Source organism: Eschrichtius robustus, chromosome 12 (assembly GCF_028021215.1).
Source record: "Eschrichtius robustus isolate mEscRob2 chromosome 12, mEscRob2.pri, whole genome shotgun sequence".
NCBI lineage: Eukaryota > Metazoa > Chordata > Mammalia > Artiodactyla > Eschrichtiidae > Eschrichtius > Eschrichtius robustus.
Genome location: NC_090835.1, coordinates 79,743,106 through 79,762,388, shown reverse-complemented (window position 1 = coordinate 79,762,388; position 19,283 = coordinate 79,743,106). Strand labels below are relative to the sequence as shown.

The window sequence follows — 19,283 nt, the reverse complement described above, 5'->3', positions numbered from 1 at the left end:
CCTACACGCCACAACTACTGAAGCCCATGCACCTAGAGCCTGTGCTCTGTAACAAGAGAAGCCACCTCAATGAGAAGCCCGCGCACAGCAACAAAGAGTAGCCCCTGCTCGCCGTAACTAGAGAAAGCCCACGCGCAGGAACGAAGACCCAACGCAGCCAAAAATAAATAAAATTAAAAAAGAACCTGAGCTATGTGGCACTAAAATAGATATGGGAATTCAGGATCCCATGTTAGTCATCTCTGGTTTGCAAATTAGTGGAGAAACAGTATGTGATCATGATGGAAAGTTGAATAAAGTATACAAAATTTTAAAGATTAAAAATGCAAGTCTACTGGAGGCACTGAAAGGAATGATGTGGTATAAAGAGGTTCTAGGAAAGAAAGAGTCCATAACATGGCCATATGTGACACTAGATCAACATTTTAGGCTAGATATCAATTTAGAATAATGAATTTTTGAAAAGCAGAGTTTCTTATTAGAATAAAAGCTCCTTTAAGTACAAACGACCAATAAATACACTTTCAGTTGAAAGAAAAGAGTAAGTATGAGGATAGAACATCCAGGCAACTGAGGTCTTCAGAAACTATCAAACAAAAACCAAAAAACAAAAAAGAGGTAAAGTCAAATTTAGTCCAAAGGAGGAAACATTTAGGAGCCCAGAAAGAAAATACCTAACTCACTTGGTAACTCACTTGGGCTAAAACCAAGGTTAGAACTGAAAAGTGAAAGTACAGCACAGGGACTTCCCTGGAGGCGCAGTGGTTAAGAATCCACCTGCCAATGCAGGGGACAGGGGTTCGAGCCCTGGTCCAGGAAGATCCCACATGCCACAGAGCAACTTAAGCCCGTGCACCCATGCACCACAGCTACTGAAGCCCGTGTACTCTAGAGCCCGTGCTCCGCAACAAGAGAAGCCACCGCAATGAGAAGCCTGTGCACCAAAACAAAGCGAGCAGCAACGAAGATGCAAGGAGGCAGGGAGGCAGGGAGGCAGGGAACAACTAGTCTGAACATCTATCTAACATAAATCTAAAAGCTGTGGGTAGTATGGTGTGGGGGGAGTATGAGGGAGGACTGAAAAGGGCAGGTATACTCTACAAAAAACGAACGAACAAAAAAACAACTAAGAAAGCTCTCTCTAATAACCAGCCTAATAACTAGCCTAACACCACTTCAGTGAAATTGTTCAGGGATCAACAATTAGTAGTACTTTCAAGTTTCTTATGCCTTACTTGCCCATTTATTATTATATTGGCAGTTATGACTATATAACACTGTTAAGGATGGTGCGAATGTTTCTGAAACAGAAGGGTATGCTGAAACTTTGTAATCTGCTTTGCCTTGGGTGTGAAAGAAGAACAGGTGAAAAAGAAATAGCTGCAAAGAGCAGATGTATCAAATCCCTGAGACCAAATAAACAGAGGGAGCGCTAGACTGTAAGCAAGAAATATCCTCAAGCATTGAGGCAGAGAATCTCCTTTCACTCCAGTTACCCAGGACCACTTGTAACACACATATAGATCCAGCTACCGATGCAGTGCCAAGCAGAAAATATATAAGATCTACAGCTTAGGAGCTCAGTATCTTGTCAATATTACTGCTTGCCACATCCTAAACAATCCCAATAACCAAGCTCACTTTTGTTCCTGGGAACAAATAGCTACCTTGTATCTCTCATAAGAAATCTGGACCCTGTCTGGTTCTGCTTCCCGGTTCCTAGGTCTTCAAGGCCTACTGCTAAAACCCATTTCCTCCCTTTTCCAAGATGCCAGCCTGAACCTCTACCTAGTACCTGCTACCCACCACCATCCCACTCCCACACCAACCTGGCCAACTCCACCTGTCTGCACACTGTCTTTTGCTACTCTTAACCCTCATGCTGAGAGGCTAACTATAGTACCTCCATCCAGATTTCCCAGGCCAGTGTTCTGGCCTCTCCATCTAGAAAGAACTAATCCTGCTTGAGGTAAACCTGCCTAGTAGCTGGATATCAAATTCTACCAAGTCACAGATCCATCATGATGATTACCAATTTACCTAAATTTCAATCACATCATATTAGGTTTTATTCCCTCTTTCTTTTCTGAACACAAACTCTGAAAACTCTCAGATCTTTCACAACTTGCACCAGTTTACCTAGGAACTGCTTCTGCAGCTGTCCTATTCTCATACAAATCAAGAATCATTACACCTTTCTTTGCCTATCTTCAACCTCTTGACATGACACCACTTTTTAAATACATTAGAAAACGGTATCATACTTAAAATACACTTAATAGAGGAGAATATTCCATGACACAGGAGAGGAGGGAAAAAAATGACAGACTGGATGACTTATAAATAAAAATTTGAAGGTATTTTCAATTGGCAATATGGAATGAACCGAATATTCATTCAATATGGAATGAAAAGCACTTCATGCTTTTTTTAACTTTCTTATCTTAAATGCCTTAAAATTTAGATCATCTTATTAAGTGAATAAGACATCATTTTACTTTGCTAACCCCTCATTTAAGAGAGATGTATGGCAAACTTCAGGCTAATTTCTATAGGAAAATATAAAATATTAAGAATGTGAATTTTCACCCTAAATGTGATTTTATGGAATTATAACTATTCAAAATTTGAAACACTTAGAAAAATCTGATCACAAGTGCTTACTAATTAAGGAATACAACTGAGTATTAGATTTGCTAGTGATCCAACTTTGTTTCTTTTTTAAATTAATTTATTTTTTGGCTGCGTTGGGTCTTCGTTGCTGTGCATGGACTTTCTCTAGTTGCAGTGAGCGGGGGCTTCTCATTGCGGTGTCTTCTCTTGTTGTGAAGACACGGACTCTAGGCTCGCGGGCTTCGGTAGTCGTGGCACGCAGGCTCAGTAGTTGTGGCGCACAGGCTCCAGAGCGCAGGCTCAGTAGTTGTGGCACACGGGCTTAGTTGCTCCGCGGCATGTGGGATCTTCCTGGACCAGGGCTCAAACCCGTGTCCCCTGCATTGGCAGATGGATTCTTAACCACTGCACCACCAGGGAAGTCCAATCCAACTGTGAAACAAAAATTTCCTAATATTCCTCTTTCATGCTCAGGATTAGTTTAATTGAAGTAAATCCTGAAATTGAAAGGTAAGCTGCCAGGAGGCAATTTCCAGTTGCCACTACTTATTTGTATGAATCACAATTTTATCCAAAGAGTGAATCAAAGAAAAGAAATAAATCACTGTATTACAGAAGTACACATATTATATCTAAACCAAGTATATATTTCTGCCCAGTAACTGCCTCATAATTTAAACGTGTTGACTTATTATATGTGAGGTGGTAAAAAATAATTTAAACTAAAAAGTTCATAACCTTATCTAAAATTAAGAGAAATTCAATCCTTAAAATCTGCTTACTTTTTCAGAAATAAAAATTTATATATAGTAACACTTCGTGCCATTTGCTTTCTGTCTTATTCCACTCCAAAATGTAGATCTGTACTTTTGGAATAAGAAATATAAGTATTGCCTTTCCATCTTTTTCAAGCTCTCCCCAATTCTTCCACACGGAAGGCCTCAAATTTCCTTATGATAAGCATTCTTCCACATTGAATAAATGCAGAAACTAAAAACAGTGCTTTAGTTTAAGATAAAATTCAAATAAGTCTCTACTAACACTCATCCCACTTAGTTTTTCCTAAACTACTAAACTCACTACCAATAATGAACTTTCTCACAGTATACCAAATTTTGAAAGTTATCTTCCTGTTTCTGCATTGGTACAAAATCACCTCATCCCGCTGGTCCCTCAAAGACAATATCATGCTTCTAACAAAGGTCAAACATTGAGAATTGTTTTTTCAAGTTGGTGCAAGATTTAGGGAAATTCATTTGAAAATGAAAATAATAGCAACCAACATTGGCACTGTTCTAAGCACTTTACAAGTATTAACTCATTCAATCCTCCTAACAACCTATAAGGTTGATAGTTTTATCCCATTTATAGATTAAGAAACTGAAGCTCAGTCACAACAGCTAGTAGGTAGAAGAGCCAGGATCTGACCTTAAACTGTCCCAGTTCAGAGCCCAAGCACGCTCTTAACTCTCTAGCTGTACCACCTAAATGTTAAGAACCATCACTTAGTAGGTATCCAAGTTATTTCGAAACGAAGAAATTAAAGATTTTTCATTTCGTGATGAACTAGATAAAATACCATGTAAATATTTTAAGCTATCGTCTTAAGTCATAGGAAATAAAGACTTCTGACAGCAAAACCAAGTATGTTAGATTAATATTAAAGAAAAAACTCCCTTTAAATGATTTTGATAATTTTATTATGAATACATGACCAGTAAATTTAAAGTACACATTCATATGACAATATCTGACAAATACCTCACAAAAATTAATTGCAAATGCACCCAAGTAATCAACCTTTAAAACACATTTCTGGGTAGTCAAGTTGAGAGTGTACAAACATCACACTTTACCGAGATAATCCGGCAACTCACCTAACTAGAACACAGCAAAGTCACTGAGAAAAGGCCTCCGAACCATCAAAATAAATACTCCAATGTCCATGTATTGATACTCACTTTTCTCAAAAGAGGATCTCACAACTAAATAAGGGTCAACTCATTTTTACCCTTAGGCAGAATTACAAATTTGATTTCCGGAGGAAAAAATGGCGTAGAAAAATGACCAGTGGGAAGGTGAAGGGGGACACTGATCACAGTGACAAGCACATCCAATAGAGAAGCAGAAAAATGCTTACTTAATAACTTCAAAATGCAAAGAAATCTGATCTACAGTCCTATATACAATCCAACAGATCCTCACGGCACCACAGTTAACTGATGGTCACAAATGATGACCCTGGGTCATCAAAAGATTTAATTATATTCTGCATCCTACTTAAAACAGAAAAGAATACCATATTTAATTTTAGTATGATTTTCACTCAAAGTCGTTTTATAATTTGAAGCTTAGAGGACAATTACCCAGTAAGCTCAACTCAATTACCCAGTAAGCTCAACTAATAAATTAGAAAGAAATTAATTGGAAAGTTCCAAATAGCAAAGGTTTCACTGTTTCTAAGTTTAAGAGCACTATGTGTACAAAAGTTAACCTGAAAGCAAAAGGGAGACAGGAGAGCACAGAAGTAGAAAGTCTAAGAAAACACAGAAGAGCTAGGCGACTGTCTATAAACGCGATCTTTAAGGCATTTCCCACAAAACAATGTGTGGGCAGTAGGTGCCACATCAGCAGTACTCTGTATTTGTCCTGCTCCTAAATCATTTGTTAGTTTCATGAATTATTAATTTCAGTTAATAGTCTGTTGAGATGAAGCAGTACCAACTCTTTCCTCAACTGCAAGAAGTGATAGCGTCCTTCTGATTGCTCTACAAAACCAACACTGGGATTACTCTTACAGAGCATGCATATGCCTTACGGGGGCACACATTTGATTTAAAAAAAAAAAAAAAAGTTCTCTTTTAAACTGCTTTTCATTTTTAAAGGATTCAGGGAGATAGTGCCTAGCCCACACCGAACTTTGTTATCAAAAAAATTGTTACACTCAACAAAACTCCCTTTCAAACGAGGCTGCAACACATTCTTTCTTTGGAGCCAGAGCTCCAAACAAAAACTTTAAAGCACATAGTAAATAACATATAAGGCCTTGTACTTTTCTCCCCTTCTAGCGAGGAAGTCTAACTCCAAACAGGAAACTGCTTCTCAAAGGATTCAACGCAGAAATCCTACCAAACGCCAATCCAGTTCTCAGGAAGAGATTTAATATTTAAGTGCCAACACACTTGCCCAGGTAGAACCGGGGTAAATACTCAAGCTTCCCTGCCCTTGAGGCACCCCTTGGAAGTTTCAGCAGGGAAAAAAAAAATTGCCTTTTCTAACGAACAAACTACAAAATGCTTTAAAAGGCCAATCTATACAAAGGTTCGCAGAAGATAAAGAAGTTGAAAGTGCTAGTTTGTCAAGTTTTTCGATCACCCTCCCCCATCCCACCAGGATCGGGGAGGAAAGAAGGGGCTAAGGAAGAAGGGAGGTTCGGGGCTGAGCGGAGCTAGGCGCGGGGCGAGGTGATCGGGCGCCCCCCCCCCTCATGCCCTCACCTTTCCCGGGACCAGGAAAAGAGGCAGAGAGGAAAGCACGAGATGGAGCACCTCTCCGCCAGAAGAGCAAGGTGGAAGGCAGGGCGAGGAGGGGCGGCGGGGAGCGAGCCGTGTGGCCGCGCAGGGACCGACCCCCGCCCCCTCCCCGCCGAGATCGAGAAGGGGAACCCGCCTCCCCGAATCGGGAGCGTCCTCGAGTCCCTTACCCATGCTGGGGGCTCCCGCGGGGAGCAGCCCGGCGCCCGCCGCTCCTCCTCCGGCTGCTCGCGCGGCCGCTCCGGCGGCAGGAGGCGGGCCCTCCGGTCGGCTCTAGCCCGGCTGAGCTCAGGCGGGGCAAGAAGGCGCCTCCATCCGCCCGCGGCGTTCCCCGGCCAGTCCCGTCCGCGCCGGCTGGAGCGCCCTCCCCCGCCCGCCCAGCCGGCGGCTTCCCCACCCCCGGTCGCTCCCGCCACGGGGTGGGACCTGCCGGTTCGTCGTGGCCGCCGGCTCCAACCCGGAGCGCCAGCCCAGCCCCGGAGCCCGCCCCCCCCGCCGCTCCCTCGGCGCCTGCAGTCCTCTAACGCGACGCCAAAGACTGAGGTGGAGACCAGGACAGAGGCCGGGAAGGTGCCGGGAGCTGGGCCGGGAGCAGGAAAATCTCGCGAGAATCCCCGGTCCTCCCTGCCCCGCCCCCGCCGCGTTCCGGCTCACCGCCTGCCCCCCGGCGGCTGCCAGGTGCGGTGACGTCATGGCCAGGGGTCGCTCGGCGCCCGCGTCCAGGTGCGCGGAGCGGATGGGGGAGCCGTGCAGCACAGCTGCGACCAGTCCTCCGCCCTGAAGTTCGAAGCTGCTGGGACAGGCGTGTTGTGTGGTTTGTCGCTTCAGATGGATACAAAGAGTTTTTGCTGATAGGCAAATTGAGCTTGGGTTGCCCCACTTTGCAGTGTTGCTGCAGCAGGCTTTGGGGGACCTAAAAGAAAAGACGCCGCGCGAGAGAGATGCAAGAGGACAGAAGTAGAGAGAAAAACCGCTTGCTTTCGAACTTTAGAGGTCCAGCTGCAAGCAGAACCCGCGGTTTACCTTGCAAAGTTCCGCATGAATCAGAAGCATTTCTTAGTCGGAAAAAAATCTTAGGCACAGAGTAAATTCTATTTTACAGGATTAAATTATTGGGTTCCTTTAGTCTCTGTCCGCTGAAGAGCACTTTCTAAATCCCTTTTCTCTTTCGAAAGTATAGTTTAAATTGTTACCTGATGGGGAGGGGAGAGCAGGTCGGGATAGTCATGATTTGAGAGATTGCCTGGCATTTTTTTCTAGCCTGAATATGAAAAAGAGCATAGGATTACTGTAATCAGATATGACACTTTCTTAGAGTTAGAAATATATATAATTAATTCAGCCAGGGACTTCCCTGGCGGTCCAGTGGTTAAGACTCTGTGCTTCCATTGCAGGGGCCATGGGTTCCATCCCCGGTAGGGGAGCTAATAACCCACATGCCAAACAGCTCAAAAAGAAAAAAAAAAGTTCAGCCAACTTTTTTCCTCTACTGTTGAAGCAAACCCAGTTCCTGGACAGATGCATGTGAGAGCAACATTTGTTGGTGCTTTTTAAAGCAATTTTGTCATTTAATTCTCACAATCATCCAGGCAAACCCGGGTTTCTGAAACTCAGCACAGCCATTTATTTTTTGTGGGACTTTGGATAAGTTAACCTCGCTGGATTTCAGTTTCTCGAGTCTGTGGAAAGAAATCTTTATAGTGCAAAGCACAGTGTCTGGCACATAGTAGCAACTTTGTAAATATCCATTTCCACTACCTCCTATAGGCCTGCATTTGCCATCCTTTAATCTTTTATTTCTAAAAAGATTACATAGGGTACCTTTTTAACAAGAATTGTCAGTTCCAATCAGAGACCAAAAAGGAAAAAAGAAAAAAATTTAATATGCATACCCAAAAAGATGTACATATTGGCTGTGTTGTACTGAAACCATGAAACATATTGTGACTTTTTTCAGTCGACAAATATTTATTGAGTATTATGTTAATTGTCCCCTTCCAAGCAAACAAATAAACAAACCAAAAAAGCTGAAGTCCCACCCTTACCCTCAAAGATTTTGAATTCTAACCAGAAAGTGAGTCATGAACAGATAGTTTATTAACAGTATGAGGTAGAGAGCGTCAAATTCCTGAGAATTTAAAGGAAAATTACTATGGGCAAGGCAAGCTTCAGGGGGAAGGTATAAATTGAACTAAAGCGTGGAGGAAGGCAATAATTTCACCCTGGAGGAGTCCTAGAAGTAAGGAGTGAAAGTGGAAATGCAAACGGAATATCCCTGAAATCTGTCTGGCTCCTGCAACCCATAAGAAAGCAAACGATTTAAACTTTGAAAGAATGAGGCTGATGGGAGGCAAAAGAGGATTCATGGAAGAAGATAAAGAAAAATACAAGATATTGGAAGAGAACTAAATACCTTGGTCTCTAGGATCCTAGATATTTTAAGAAGAAAGGCCAATGAATAGAAATGAAGAGAGGGTAAGGAAAACAAACAGAAGGAGGGAAAAAAGAACTCTGGATTTGACAATAAGTTTACCTTTGAAAGTAAAATTTCAGAATATACGTGACAGAATGTGTAATATATATAGCTGCATATATTCAGAATATATAGAATAGGAAAGTTAAAAGTTAGTTAAAGGTTTCAGTGACTAAATGAGCGGTAAAGAAGTGAGGCCACAAGTAGATAAGGTGAACATATTATTTTAACCCAAAGTCAGGTCACATAATCTGACAAGATAAAGTATCTATCAGTACAATCAGTTATAGCCTAGAAATCTCAGGATCTGTATTATTTCCACCATAAACCATGCATTTTAGAAGTTTGAAAATTAAAATAAGCAAAATCACTTTGCAAATTCAGAGGGCGATACCCCATTGAGGTGACGTTGACATACTGGATCATAAAAGAAATTGGAAAGATCGGGGAATAGGACAATAAGAAAGGTTGAGAAAACTGAACTAAAGCTAGGAAGTAATCACAATCCCGGAGTTAATGCTGTCTTCCAGAGGTGAAGACAAAGGAAATCCCAATGGAAGAATGAAATCTAGAAATGTATTTTTTAAACTTACAAAATGGTATGTGAAACTATGTTCTAAATTTGTGAGTACTGAGCAAATGTTAGCTATTAAATACTCCATGGAGCTTGTTTCATCTTATAAGTCTTACCCCCTCAATGAGGCCTTCAAAGTGTGGCACTATGTTTTATACATTTTTATGTAACTAGCACATTGCTCAGCTCAAAATACTGCCTTCCTCAGTAGTAACTATTAGTTGGATGATAAAAAATATGGTGAGATGATAATCTCATCATATATTTAGATTTAACCTCAAATTCCTTTCAGCTAAGAACAAATTACATTTTCTTTTAGTCTTTATTTCCTTTATCTTATAATGAATTAGGTTTTATTTATCCATCTATCCTCACCCTTCTTTGTATTCTAAGACAAATGAACTAATACCATTCTTTTTTTCTTTTATTTTTTTTGGCCACACCATGCGGCTTGTGGGATCTTAGTTCCCTGACCAGGGATCGAACCCAGGCCCTTGGCAGTGAGAGTGCTGAGTCCTAACCACTGGACCGCCAGGGAAGTCCTGAACTAATACCATTCTAATCACTCACTTTCTTTTTTTTTCTGCTGAATATTGACCTGGTATGAAAGAGAATATTACAATTTCTGTGAGAATGACATAATTTCCACCAATCTAATTCATTCTAAACTGCCATCATGTCTTCCTAATGTTTTCTTAGGAATTTATCAGAAGATATCTATATTGAAAAAACCATCTACCTTCTTTCCTTCTGGTGAAAACTATTCTAATCAGGAAGATTATTCTAAAGAAAATTAAATATTAACTTGATTGTGTTATTTTTTAAAACACTGATTTAGCTCAAATCTTAGAGGCAGCTAATTCTTTTCTTTATTCTCAGTTCCACAGAGCTAGATTTTCTAGCCAGCATTCTTATTGTTATTTTGCTTTGCCTTGGCTAGTTTATTGTATACTTAAGCACAAATTACATCAATGTATAACCTGAATTTTTAAAAATCATTCTTTAGAAAATAATTGAAGGAAATAATACTCTCAAACACAATGCCCATACTATGAGGTTAGTGAAGCTAGAAAATGTCCCTGCTCAAACTGGACCCATCAGCTTCTAACAAAATCCTGCTACTCTGTTAGCAATTTGGGTCATGTGCTCAAACATAGGTCTCTCTAAGCACTTTTCATTATTGCACATTAAGAAAAAATTTAGTTAAAAACATGATGAGGGACTTCCCTGGTGGCAGTGGTTAAGAATACGCCTGCCAGTGCAGGGGACACGGGTTCAAGCCCTATGCACCTAGAGCCCATGCTCTGCAACAAGAGAAGCCACTACAATGAGAAGCCCGCGCCCTGCAACGAAGAGTAGCCCCCACTCACCGCAACTAGAAAAAGCCCGTGCAAAGCAACAAAGACCCAATGCAGCCCAAAATAAATTAATTAATTAATTTAAAAATAGGCACTATTATCATTAAATAAATAAATAAAAATAAAAACATGATGAGCCCATCCAAATGAATCACTACTTTGCAAACTGAAAGGACCTTTTTAATAATGTTATTTGTACTTTATTCGGATGGTAGTGTCATTACAGAGCTGGTGGTTGGTAGGTAAGTCATAGAGCCTTGTTCTAAGTCCTCAAAGAGAGTCTCTTTCAAGAAGCATTACTTTTTCAAAATGTTAAAACTAGTCTCCTTTGAAGGGTCAGATATTTTAAGCAATTCCAAATGACAAATACGTTTGCATTTTTCAAATATCAGGCAATTCAATTATACACACAATATCATGTGAAGAACTTCTGGCCGTGAGTACACATTCATTCAGCTCAACAGATATTTACTGATCACCCATTATAGCTCAGCACCTGCTCTGTCATAAATATAGAGATAGAAAATATAGGGACTTCCCTGGTGGGCCAGTGGGTAAGAATCCATGCTCCCAATGCAGGGGGCCCAGGTTCGATACCTGGTGGGGGAACTAGATCCCACATGCACGCCGCAACTAAGAGCCTGCATGCCACAACTAAAAAAAATTTTTTTAAATTAAAGAAAACATGCCGCAACGAAGATCCCACATGCAGCAACTAAGACCCAGTGCAGCCTAAATAAATAAATAAATAAATACTTTAAAAAAAGGAAAAGAAAATATAGTCCCTGCTTTTATTTTTTACACTTAGGTTGCTTCCGTATCTTTTTTTAAATTTAATTTTATTTATTTTTTATACAGCAGGTTCTTATTAGTTATCTATTTTATACATATTAGTGTATATATGTCAATCCCAATTCATCCCACCACCCCCATCCCACAATAGTCCCTGCTCTTAAAAGAGCAAGTATTGGGGAGCTTTGGGGGGTACATTGGAGTTGCCCAATAAGGACAAGGAAGTGTATTTAGACAGCCAGAACAACAGGCAGGTATACTATTGAAAGCCTGGGATACCTTTGGCGGGGGGTCAGGCTGGGAGAACCATAGTCAAACACAGAGAGTTCATGTGTTGTGGAAATGATTTGAGGTCTTATCCTAGAAGTTATAGGTAGTTAATGAAGGGTTTTAAGTAGGCAATTGCTTTGCTCTTTCAGCCACAGAAAAAAATTCACATGTCTCAAAAAATTAGGTACCAAAAACTTGTTCTATAAGCATTGATTAAGCCCCACTACCCTCAACCAATTAATAAATATGTTTTTCACTAATATTAAAAAAAACATTTAAACTAACATAATAGACAAGACACTATGTATGCTGGGCGCTGTGAAAACAGCAGCTCTGCCTTTAAGAACTGTGATTTCCAGCTAAGATATGCTTAACTGCTTTGAACTTACACTTATTTAAATAAAATCTGCCTTTTTTGCAGACATGGCACAAACCAATAAACTGGGCACATTCTCGTTTTAGTATGAATTTAGTAATGAATTAGTATTCTTATTTAGATCTCTTTGCAAGTTCTAAGCAGTAAATGCAAATGACTTGTTGCCCCCAAATCAGAAGATATTTATACGTATCACAAGTTACTGTACCACAAGTTTCAAAAAAGAGTAGATTTTTGAAAACAAAAATATTAGTGATCTATGTTTTCTTCACTTGTGAGCTTTTATAAATGACAAAGAATGAATTTTTTTTTTTTAAATAACCCAAAGGAACATCCAGAAGAAGACTCCATCTATAATCATTACCCCTTGGGCAATACCATTTCTGTGTCTGCCTAATGTGACCCTAAAAGGCACTCATCAAACTGTTATATGTCTATGCTTCTGCTTATCTAACCATGAATTGTTTCTGAAACAAGAAGTGGAAACTTTATTTCAAATCCCTACTTAACTTCCTTAAGGGCACAGATGACAACGAGGGTTATGTCCCATCTGAGACGGGAGTGTTTAAACTGCCTGCTCTGACATTCTTTTGAAACCCAGGATTAAATACCTGCCAAAGCAAAAGAAGCTCATAAACCAATACGTTCCTCTCTGCATATTCCTGAGAATTCACATACCGTTCTGCCGGTTTCTGAGCCGCGTCACGACTCCCACAACTGCACCACATGCTGTATATGGCTCCTAAGCAGATCTCCTCCATCTCCTGGTCAGGCCACTCCTCCTCACCCAGGATTTGCCTTTTCTCACATCTGCTTAAATATCTGAGGGTAAATTCCAGTGACACATACTACACCTCAACCTCCTTACTCCTGAGGCTTATATCAATACCTCCAGTTTATAAGCAGGGAACCCGAGTCTTTCTAAATGATCTCCTGCACACCATGCCTACCTTCTTCATTCTAGAATTGATGCTTTAACAGGACTCTGTCCCCTTTTTTTCACTCAACAGTCGTATCTCTGATGTGGCCACTCATAATTTTATATTTGAGCTACCTTTTCTTTACCCTTAATTTCCTAGACGGAATCCCCCTCCTTTTTCACTCTTCCTTCCCCGCCCTTTCTATCTCATACCATTTCTCTCTTAATACTGACCTTTGATTGCCAGTCCAGTTTGTCCAGTCTAGTAAACTCTACATAGTAGCCTTTCTGATCTCCTCACCCTCCCTGGCCACCAAATATCTTTTCACAGAATAATCTTAGACCTTATTGAGACCTTACTGTTACAGTTTTAAGGTAACTAAGTTTTTACACATTAATAGCACGTAATCTCAACTTATTCCTTAAAACAAATCAGTGAACTAGGTGATGCTATTTCTTGTTTTGCAATATTAGCAACAAAAGTACCATTAATAACAGCTAACAGCATCTGACCATTTTTAAGTCTCGGGCACTGACCTACACACTTCATATCCCTCACCTCGTAAGGTCCTCACTACAATGCTATGAATCATAGTATTATCATCCCCATTTTAAAGAGCAGGAAACTGAGACCAGTAATTACCTTGCCTAAGATCACATAACTATTAAATGGCAGAGCCTACGCTTGAATGCAGAGCTAACTCCACAGCTAATGTTTCAGTTTATCTCAAGTCAATTTGCTCCTTAAGCCATGATTTCTTTTTTTGCTTAAAGAGAGGAGAAAAAAAATAAAATAAAATAAAGAGAAAGAGGAGGAAAGAGAGAAAGGGGTAGGAAGAGGATATAAAGGAATCCTTCTTCCATGGTTTGTTATAAAGATCAACCAGGAAAGGGCCTGGGACAGAGTAGGCACTTGATGCTAATCTCTTTTCCCATCTTTATGCATTCATTGAGGACCTACTCTGTGCCAGGAGGTATACAAGGTGCTTGTGTAGATGGGTGTAGAGAAGTGATAAAGGAGACGTGGGCCCTACCCTCATGGAACTTGTGGTCTAAGGGAAGAAGTTGCATTTCCCAAGTACACAATGTAAATCATCTATATTATTTCTCACGTGTCACCTCCCACATGACCCCTTCTTTCATAAATGTGTTCTCTCCTTCCTCAGAAACACTGTACTTATACCTCTCCTGGAACATTTGGTATATTTTCTTTTGTAGTACAGCTATTGTCCTACAACTTGCATTTCCTGTTATGATGGTGATGGCCTTGAGACTGGGACTCTGTCCTCCCTATCTTTGCATTCTTGCCAACCACTAACCCAAAGGAGGCTCTCAATAATTGTGTACTAAATTCAACAATAGAAAGACACCATAAAATTATGTCTCTACATCCTGAAGATTTCAAATCAAGGAGTTATGACTTCATTGATTTGGTCAGATTCTTCTTATGAATGCTGTCTTATAAATGGATTATTTGCCATTCTGTGGCAAACTTTTCCTGGAGATGATTAGCCAAGATGTGATTACTTAGGTATATGCTTGACTAAGTGGTCCCTTATCTTTTGTAGTGAAGACAGTTCCTGTTAAACACTTGTCATAATTTTCAGTTAATTGTTACATACCAGAATTTTGGTACAAATATTATTTCAAAAAAGCTGAAGATGTATATTCAGAATAAATGCGTTCTATTTATTACGAGGTCGTAGTTTTTTCTAAGAATTATGAGGAGGGAGGAAGGAGTGACATAAATGCTGGTAATGTGAGGGAAATGCTGGAAAAATCTTATCTACCCTGTGGTCTGCATCAGAGTAGCCACTCCTTACAGGTGAAGTCTGGGTTTCCTCAGCCCCGCCTCTGCGCAAACGCATATTTGTGTTTACACGCATGCGGTGTTCCCTTTCCCACATGGAATCATCACCTTCTTCTTCAAACCTTACCTCTCACCCCTAAAATGTATACAAAGGATGAAGAAATCCGAGCTATTATGACACTACAAGGTTGTGCTCGAAACATGTTAAAGAGTCATGCCCTGCTGATTAAGAAATTAGTCACCACCGGTGTGCGATGTCACCTCACATCAGGTGGAAACGAGAACCCAGGATTGGGAGACGTGCTCAATGTTTCAGAATCCGATTAAACAATTCAATAAGACATTGACAAAACAGAAAGATGTTGCGATCACCACACAGCGGAGTTTTGTTAAAAGACCATCCGTTTTCCAAGGCCCAGGGAAGTGATATGCCGAGAGAAACAGCCTCAGAGGAATTTCCATTTCTGGTTAAGTTCACTTAAGGATCTCTCTTCCCCAAATGAAAGTGTTAGTTAGTGGGTCTATTTGAATATTACTTAAACCATAATGAAAGGAAAAGGATCTTCATGGCAGACACCTTGTAGAGACAGGAATTGAAAGCCAGTGAGGACAGTTTCATTTGTAGGGGAAGAAGCCTGAGAAAGAGGAACTCTTTAAACAAATTTCTTGAGAGACAGAGACAGAGACAGAAATATCAGACGTTGAAAGGCCTGAGAGAAAATCTCTCTTAATTTTTCATTCCTTCCTTCATTCATCCATTCATTTTCGGAGGAGAATGTTTTAATCATGACTCAGGATGAGCTTTTTTTTTTTTTATGAAGTGATAAATTGAAATCAAATTTATCCAGTACAAATAAAAACTTGGCCTATTCTTAAATCCATATATTAATCACATGCACATTTTTATGCTTTTCTTCTGATTATGTAAAAAATGCCTGCTGTACAAAATTCAAACAATACAGAAATGTGTAAAGTGAAAGGGGAAAGTCCCAAAGAAGCCCATGTCTCAGAACAACCTCTATTAACAGTTCGGTTTATATTAACCAGTAGTTTTATTCATGTTCTTACATGTAAATTGCTTATAATTACACTATACATATTGCTCTGCAACTGTACTTTTCCTATCTAATCAATGGACGGATCTCCATGCCAATGCATTTATTTCCATATCAAGTCATTGCTTCAAATGGTGCACTCCATTGTTTTACTGATTCATGACCAATTTTATATTAATGAGTATTTGAATTACTTCCAGGTTTTTGTATTTTTTGGTACCATATATCTGCCTCAGTGAACATCTGTGTATATAGATCTTTGTACACTAGTGTGAAATTTTTCATAGAAGTGCAATTGCTAGATCAAAAGTCATCCAAAAATGTTGTGCCAATGACTCATTTTCAACAGTTTACACTATCACCAAAACTGAGTATTTAACGATCTTTTGAATTTAGTCCGTATGGTAGGAGAAATATTATAGCTCGTTGTTTCAACTTATATTTGGGAGGCTGAGAATCTCTGTAGATTGACTACTTTTATTTCTTTGTCTAAAATTGCTAGCCCGGGGACTTCCCTGGTGGTCCAGTGGTTAGAACTCCAGGCTTCCACTGCAGCGGCCACGGGTTCGATCCCTGGTCAGGGAACTAAGATCCCTCAAGCTGCACAGCCAAAACTAAATAAATAAAATAAAATTGCCAGCCCTCCAGCCCATATTCTTGGCTCATCTTCCTATTTTTATTTATTATTTTCTCAGTGCTTTATAAAAGTTCTTTATTCTAGAGACGTTTGTCATTTTTCTGGGTATCCATTTGCTCTTAGATCTACTTGTGTTTTTCCCCTAGGTATGTGTGGGGTAAGGAAAGGTATGGAGTGCTGATCCCTGCATACTGCTTTCCCAGTCAACTGTCTTCCAGCTGAGTTTGGACAATGAGAGGCACTGATGGGTGGTTGGAAGGTGTGGAAGGCAGAATAATGGCCCTTCGAAGACGCCTAGGTCCTAATCCCTGGAACCTATGAACATGTGATGTTACATGGCAAAAGGGAATTGAGTTGCAGATAGCATTATGTTTGAAAATCAGCTGACCCTAAAATAAGGCGAGCATCCTGCGTTATCCAGGTGGGTTCAATGTAGTCATAAGGATCCTTAAAAGTGGAAGAGGGAGCCAGAGCAGGAGAACCAGAGAGACGGTAGTATAAGGACTTGAGGAGTCATTGCTGGCTTTGAAGATGAGAAAGGGGCCATATCCAAGGCTTCTAGCCTCTAGAAGCTAGAAAAGCCAAGGAAACAGATTCTCTTCTAGAGCCCCCAGAAAGAAATACAGCCCTGCTGACAGTTGTTTTTAGCCCACTGAGGCCTGTTTCAGACTTCTGAACACCAGAACTGTAAAATTATAAGTTTGTGCTGTTTTAAGCCACATAATTTGCAGTGATTTGTTATAGCGTCAATGGGAAACTAATACAGAGGGCCAGAGAAAGGGATAATCCACCCCCACCACCTACTTCAAGCAGCATCTCCAGCATCCACTACTGTCCGCTGGCATGGTTTTGGCTTCAGCTAGTTGATCTTGGCCCCTGAGCTCTGGGACCACCACATCTTCCCTTTCCCTCTCCAGTTTAGGGGCTAGGAGGCTACCTGCTGTTGATAACTTCCAAGGTGTTTACCATCCTCTTTTTTTTCTTTAACTTTTTAAAATAGAAGTATAGTTGATTTATAATGTTTTGTTAATTTCTGCTGTACAGAAAAGTGATTCAGTTATACATATATATATACATTTTTAAAAATTTTATTTATTTATATATTTTTTGGCTGTGTTGGGTCTTCGTTGCTGCCCGCGGGCTTTCTCTAGTTGCGACGAGCAGGGGCTACTCTTTGTTGCGGTGCACGGGCTTCTCATTGCGGTGGCTTCTCTTGTTGTGGAGCATGGGCTCTAGGTGTGTGGGCTTTAGTAGTTGTGGCACGAGGGCTCAGTAGTTGTGGCTTGCGGGCTCTAGAGAGCAGGCTCTGTCGTTGTGGCGCACAGGCTTAGTTGCTCCGTGGCATGTGGGATCTTCCTGGACCAGAGCTCGAACCCGTGTCCCCTGCATTGGCAGGCGGATTCTTAACCACTGGACCACCAGAGAAGTCCCTATATACATTTTTAATATTCTTTTCCACTATGGTTTATTATAGGATATTGAATACAGTTCTCTGTGCTATACAGTAGGACCTTATTGTATATATATGCACATTCTATATATAAAAACTTACATCTGTTAATCCCAACCTCTCACTCCATTCCTCCCCCAACCCCCTCCCCCTTGGCAACCACAAGTCTGCTCTCTATGTCTGTGAGTCTGTTTCTGTTTTGTAGATAGGTTCATTTGTGTCATATTTTAGATTCCACCTATAAGTGATATCATATGGTATTTGTCTTTCACTTTCTGATTTACTTCACTTAGTATGATAATCTCTAATTGCATCCATGTTGCTACAAATGGCATTTTTCATTCTTTTTTATGGCTGAGTAGTATTCCATTGTATATGTGTATCACATCTTCTTTACCCATTCATCTGTTTCATGGACATTTAGATTGTTTCCATGCCTTGGCTATTGTGAATAGTGCTGCTATGAACACAGGGGTGCATGTATCTTTCTGAATTAAAGTTTTGTCTGGATATGTGCCCAGGACTGGGATTGCTGGATCATATGGTAATTCTATTTTTAGTTTTCTGAGGAACTTCCATACTGTTTTCCATAGTGGCTGCACCACTTTACATTCCCACCAACAGTGTAGGAGTGTTCCTTTTTCTCCACATCTTCTCCAGCATTTGTTCTTGCCAACCTCTTTTTGGTTTCTCACCCCTTCCATCACCAATGAAGAGAAGTCGTCCTGTATTAGTTTCTGTTTACAATGTTTAGGGATATCTTTTCCTGGGTGGACCCTGCCTGATAGAGTCTGTCCAAAGTGTTGCAAATATGTTTTCCCAATCTGATGTTTGTTTTTTACTTTTGATAGTGTTTATTTCATGTCTGATAATGTTTTAATAGTGTTTAAACTTGCATGCAGTTAAACATCAATCTTTTGTAATGACGTTTGAGTTTTATGTTACCATTGAGAGGCCTTTTCTCCTCCAAAATTATAAAAATAAATAACCTACCTGGGACTTCCCTGGTGGCGCAGTGGTTAAGAATCCGCCTGCCAATACAGGGGACATGGGTTCGATCCCTGGTCTGGGAAGATCCCACATGCCATGAAGCAACTAAGCCCGTGCGCCACAACTACTGAGCCTGTGCTCTAGAGCCTGCGAGCCACAACTACTGAGCCCTCCTGCCACAACTACTGAAGTCCACGTGCCTAGAGCCTGTGCTCCGCAACAAGAGAAGTCACCGCAATGAGAAGCACATGCACTGCAACGAAGAGTAGCCCCCGCTCACCGCAACTAGAGAAAGCCCGCGCATAGCAACGCAGACCCAACACAGCCAAAAATAAATAAATAAATAAAATAAATTTACATATATATAAAAATAACCTATCACTTTATCTAGTTTTGAAATGTTTGTTGATAATATATAATCGCAAAGTGTATG

General features: G+C 40.4%; 1 protein-coding gene across 2 annotated transcripts in view; it reads right to left on the bottom strand.

Moving 5' to 3' along the window:
• Window positions 1-6,680, bottom strand: part of CD2AP (CD2 associated protein) — a 114,214-nt gene extending 107,534 nt beyond the window's left edge. The window contains exon 1 of one of the 2 annotated variants that reach the window (XM_068557955.1): window positions 6,317-6,680. In XM_068557955.1, the coding sequence (XP_068414056.1) occupies window positions 6,317-6,320 (4 nt within the window). In that variant the 5' untranslated portion in view covers window positions 6,321-6,680. The remainder of the gene's footprint in view (window positions 1-6,316) is intronic. The other variant, XM_068557956.1, reaches the window with a different exon arrangement.
• Window positions 6,681-19,283: the final 12,603 nt, after the last annotated feature.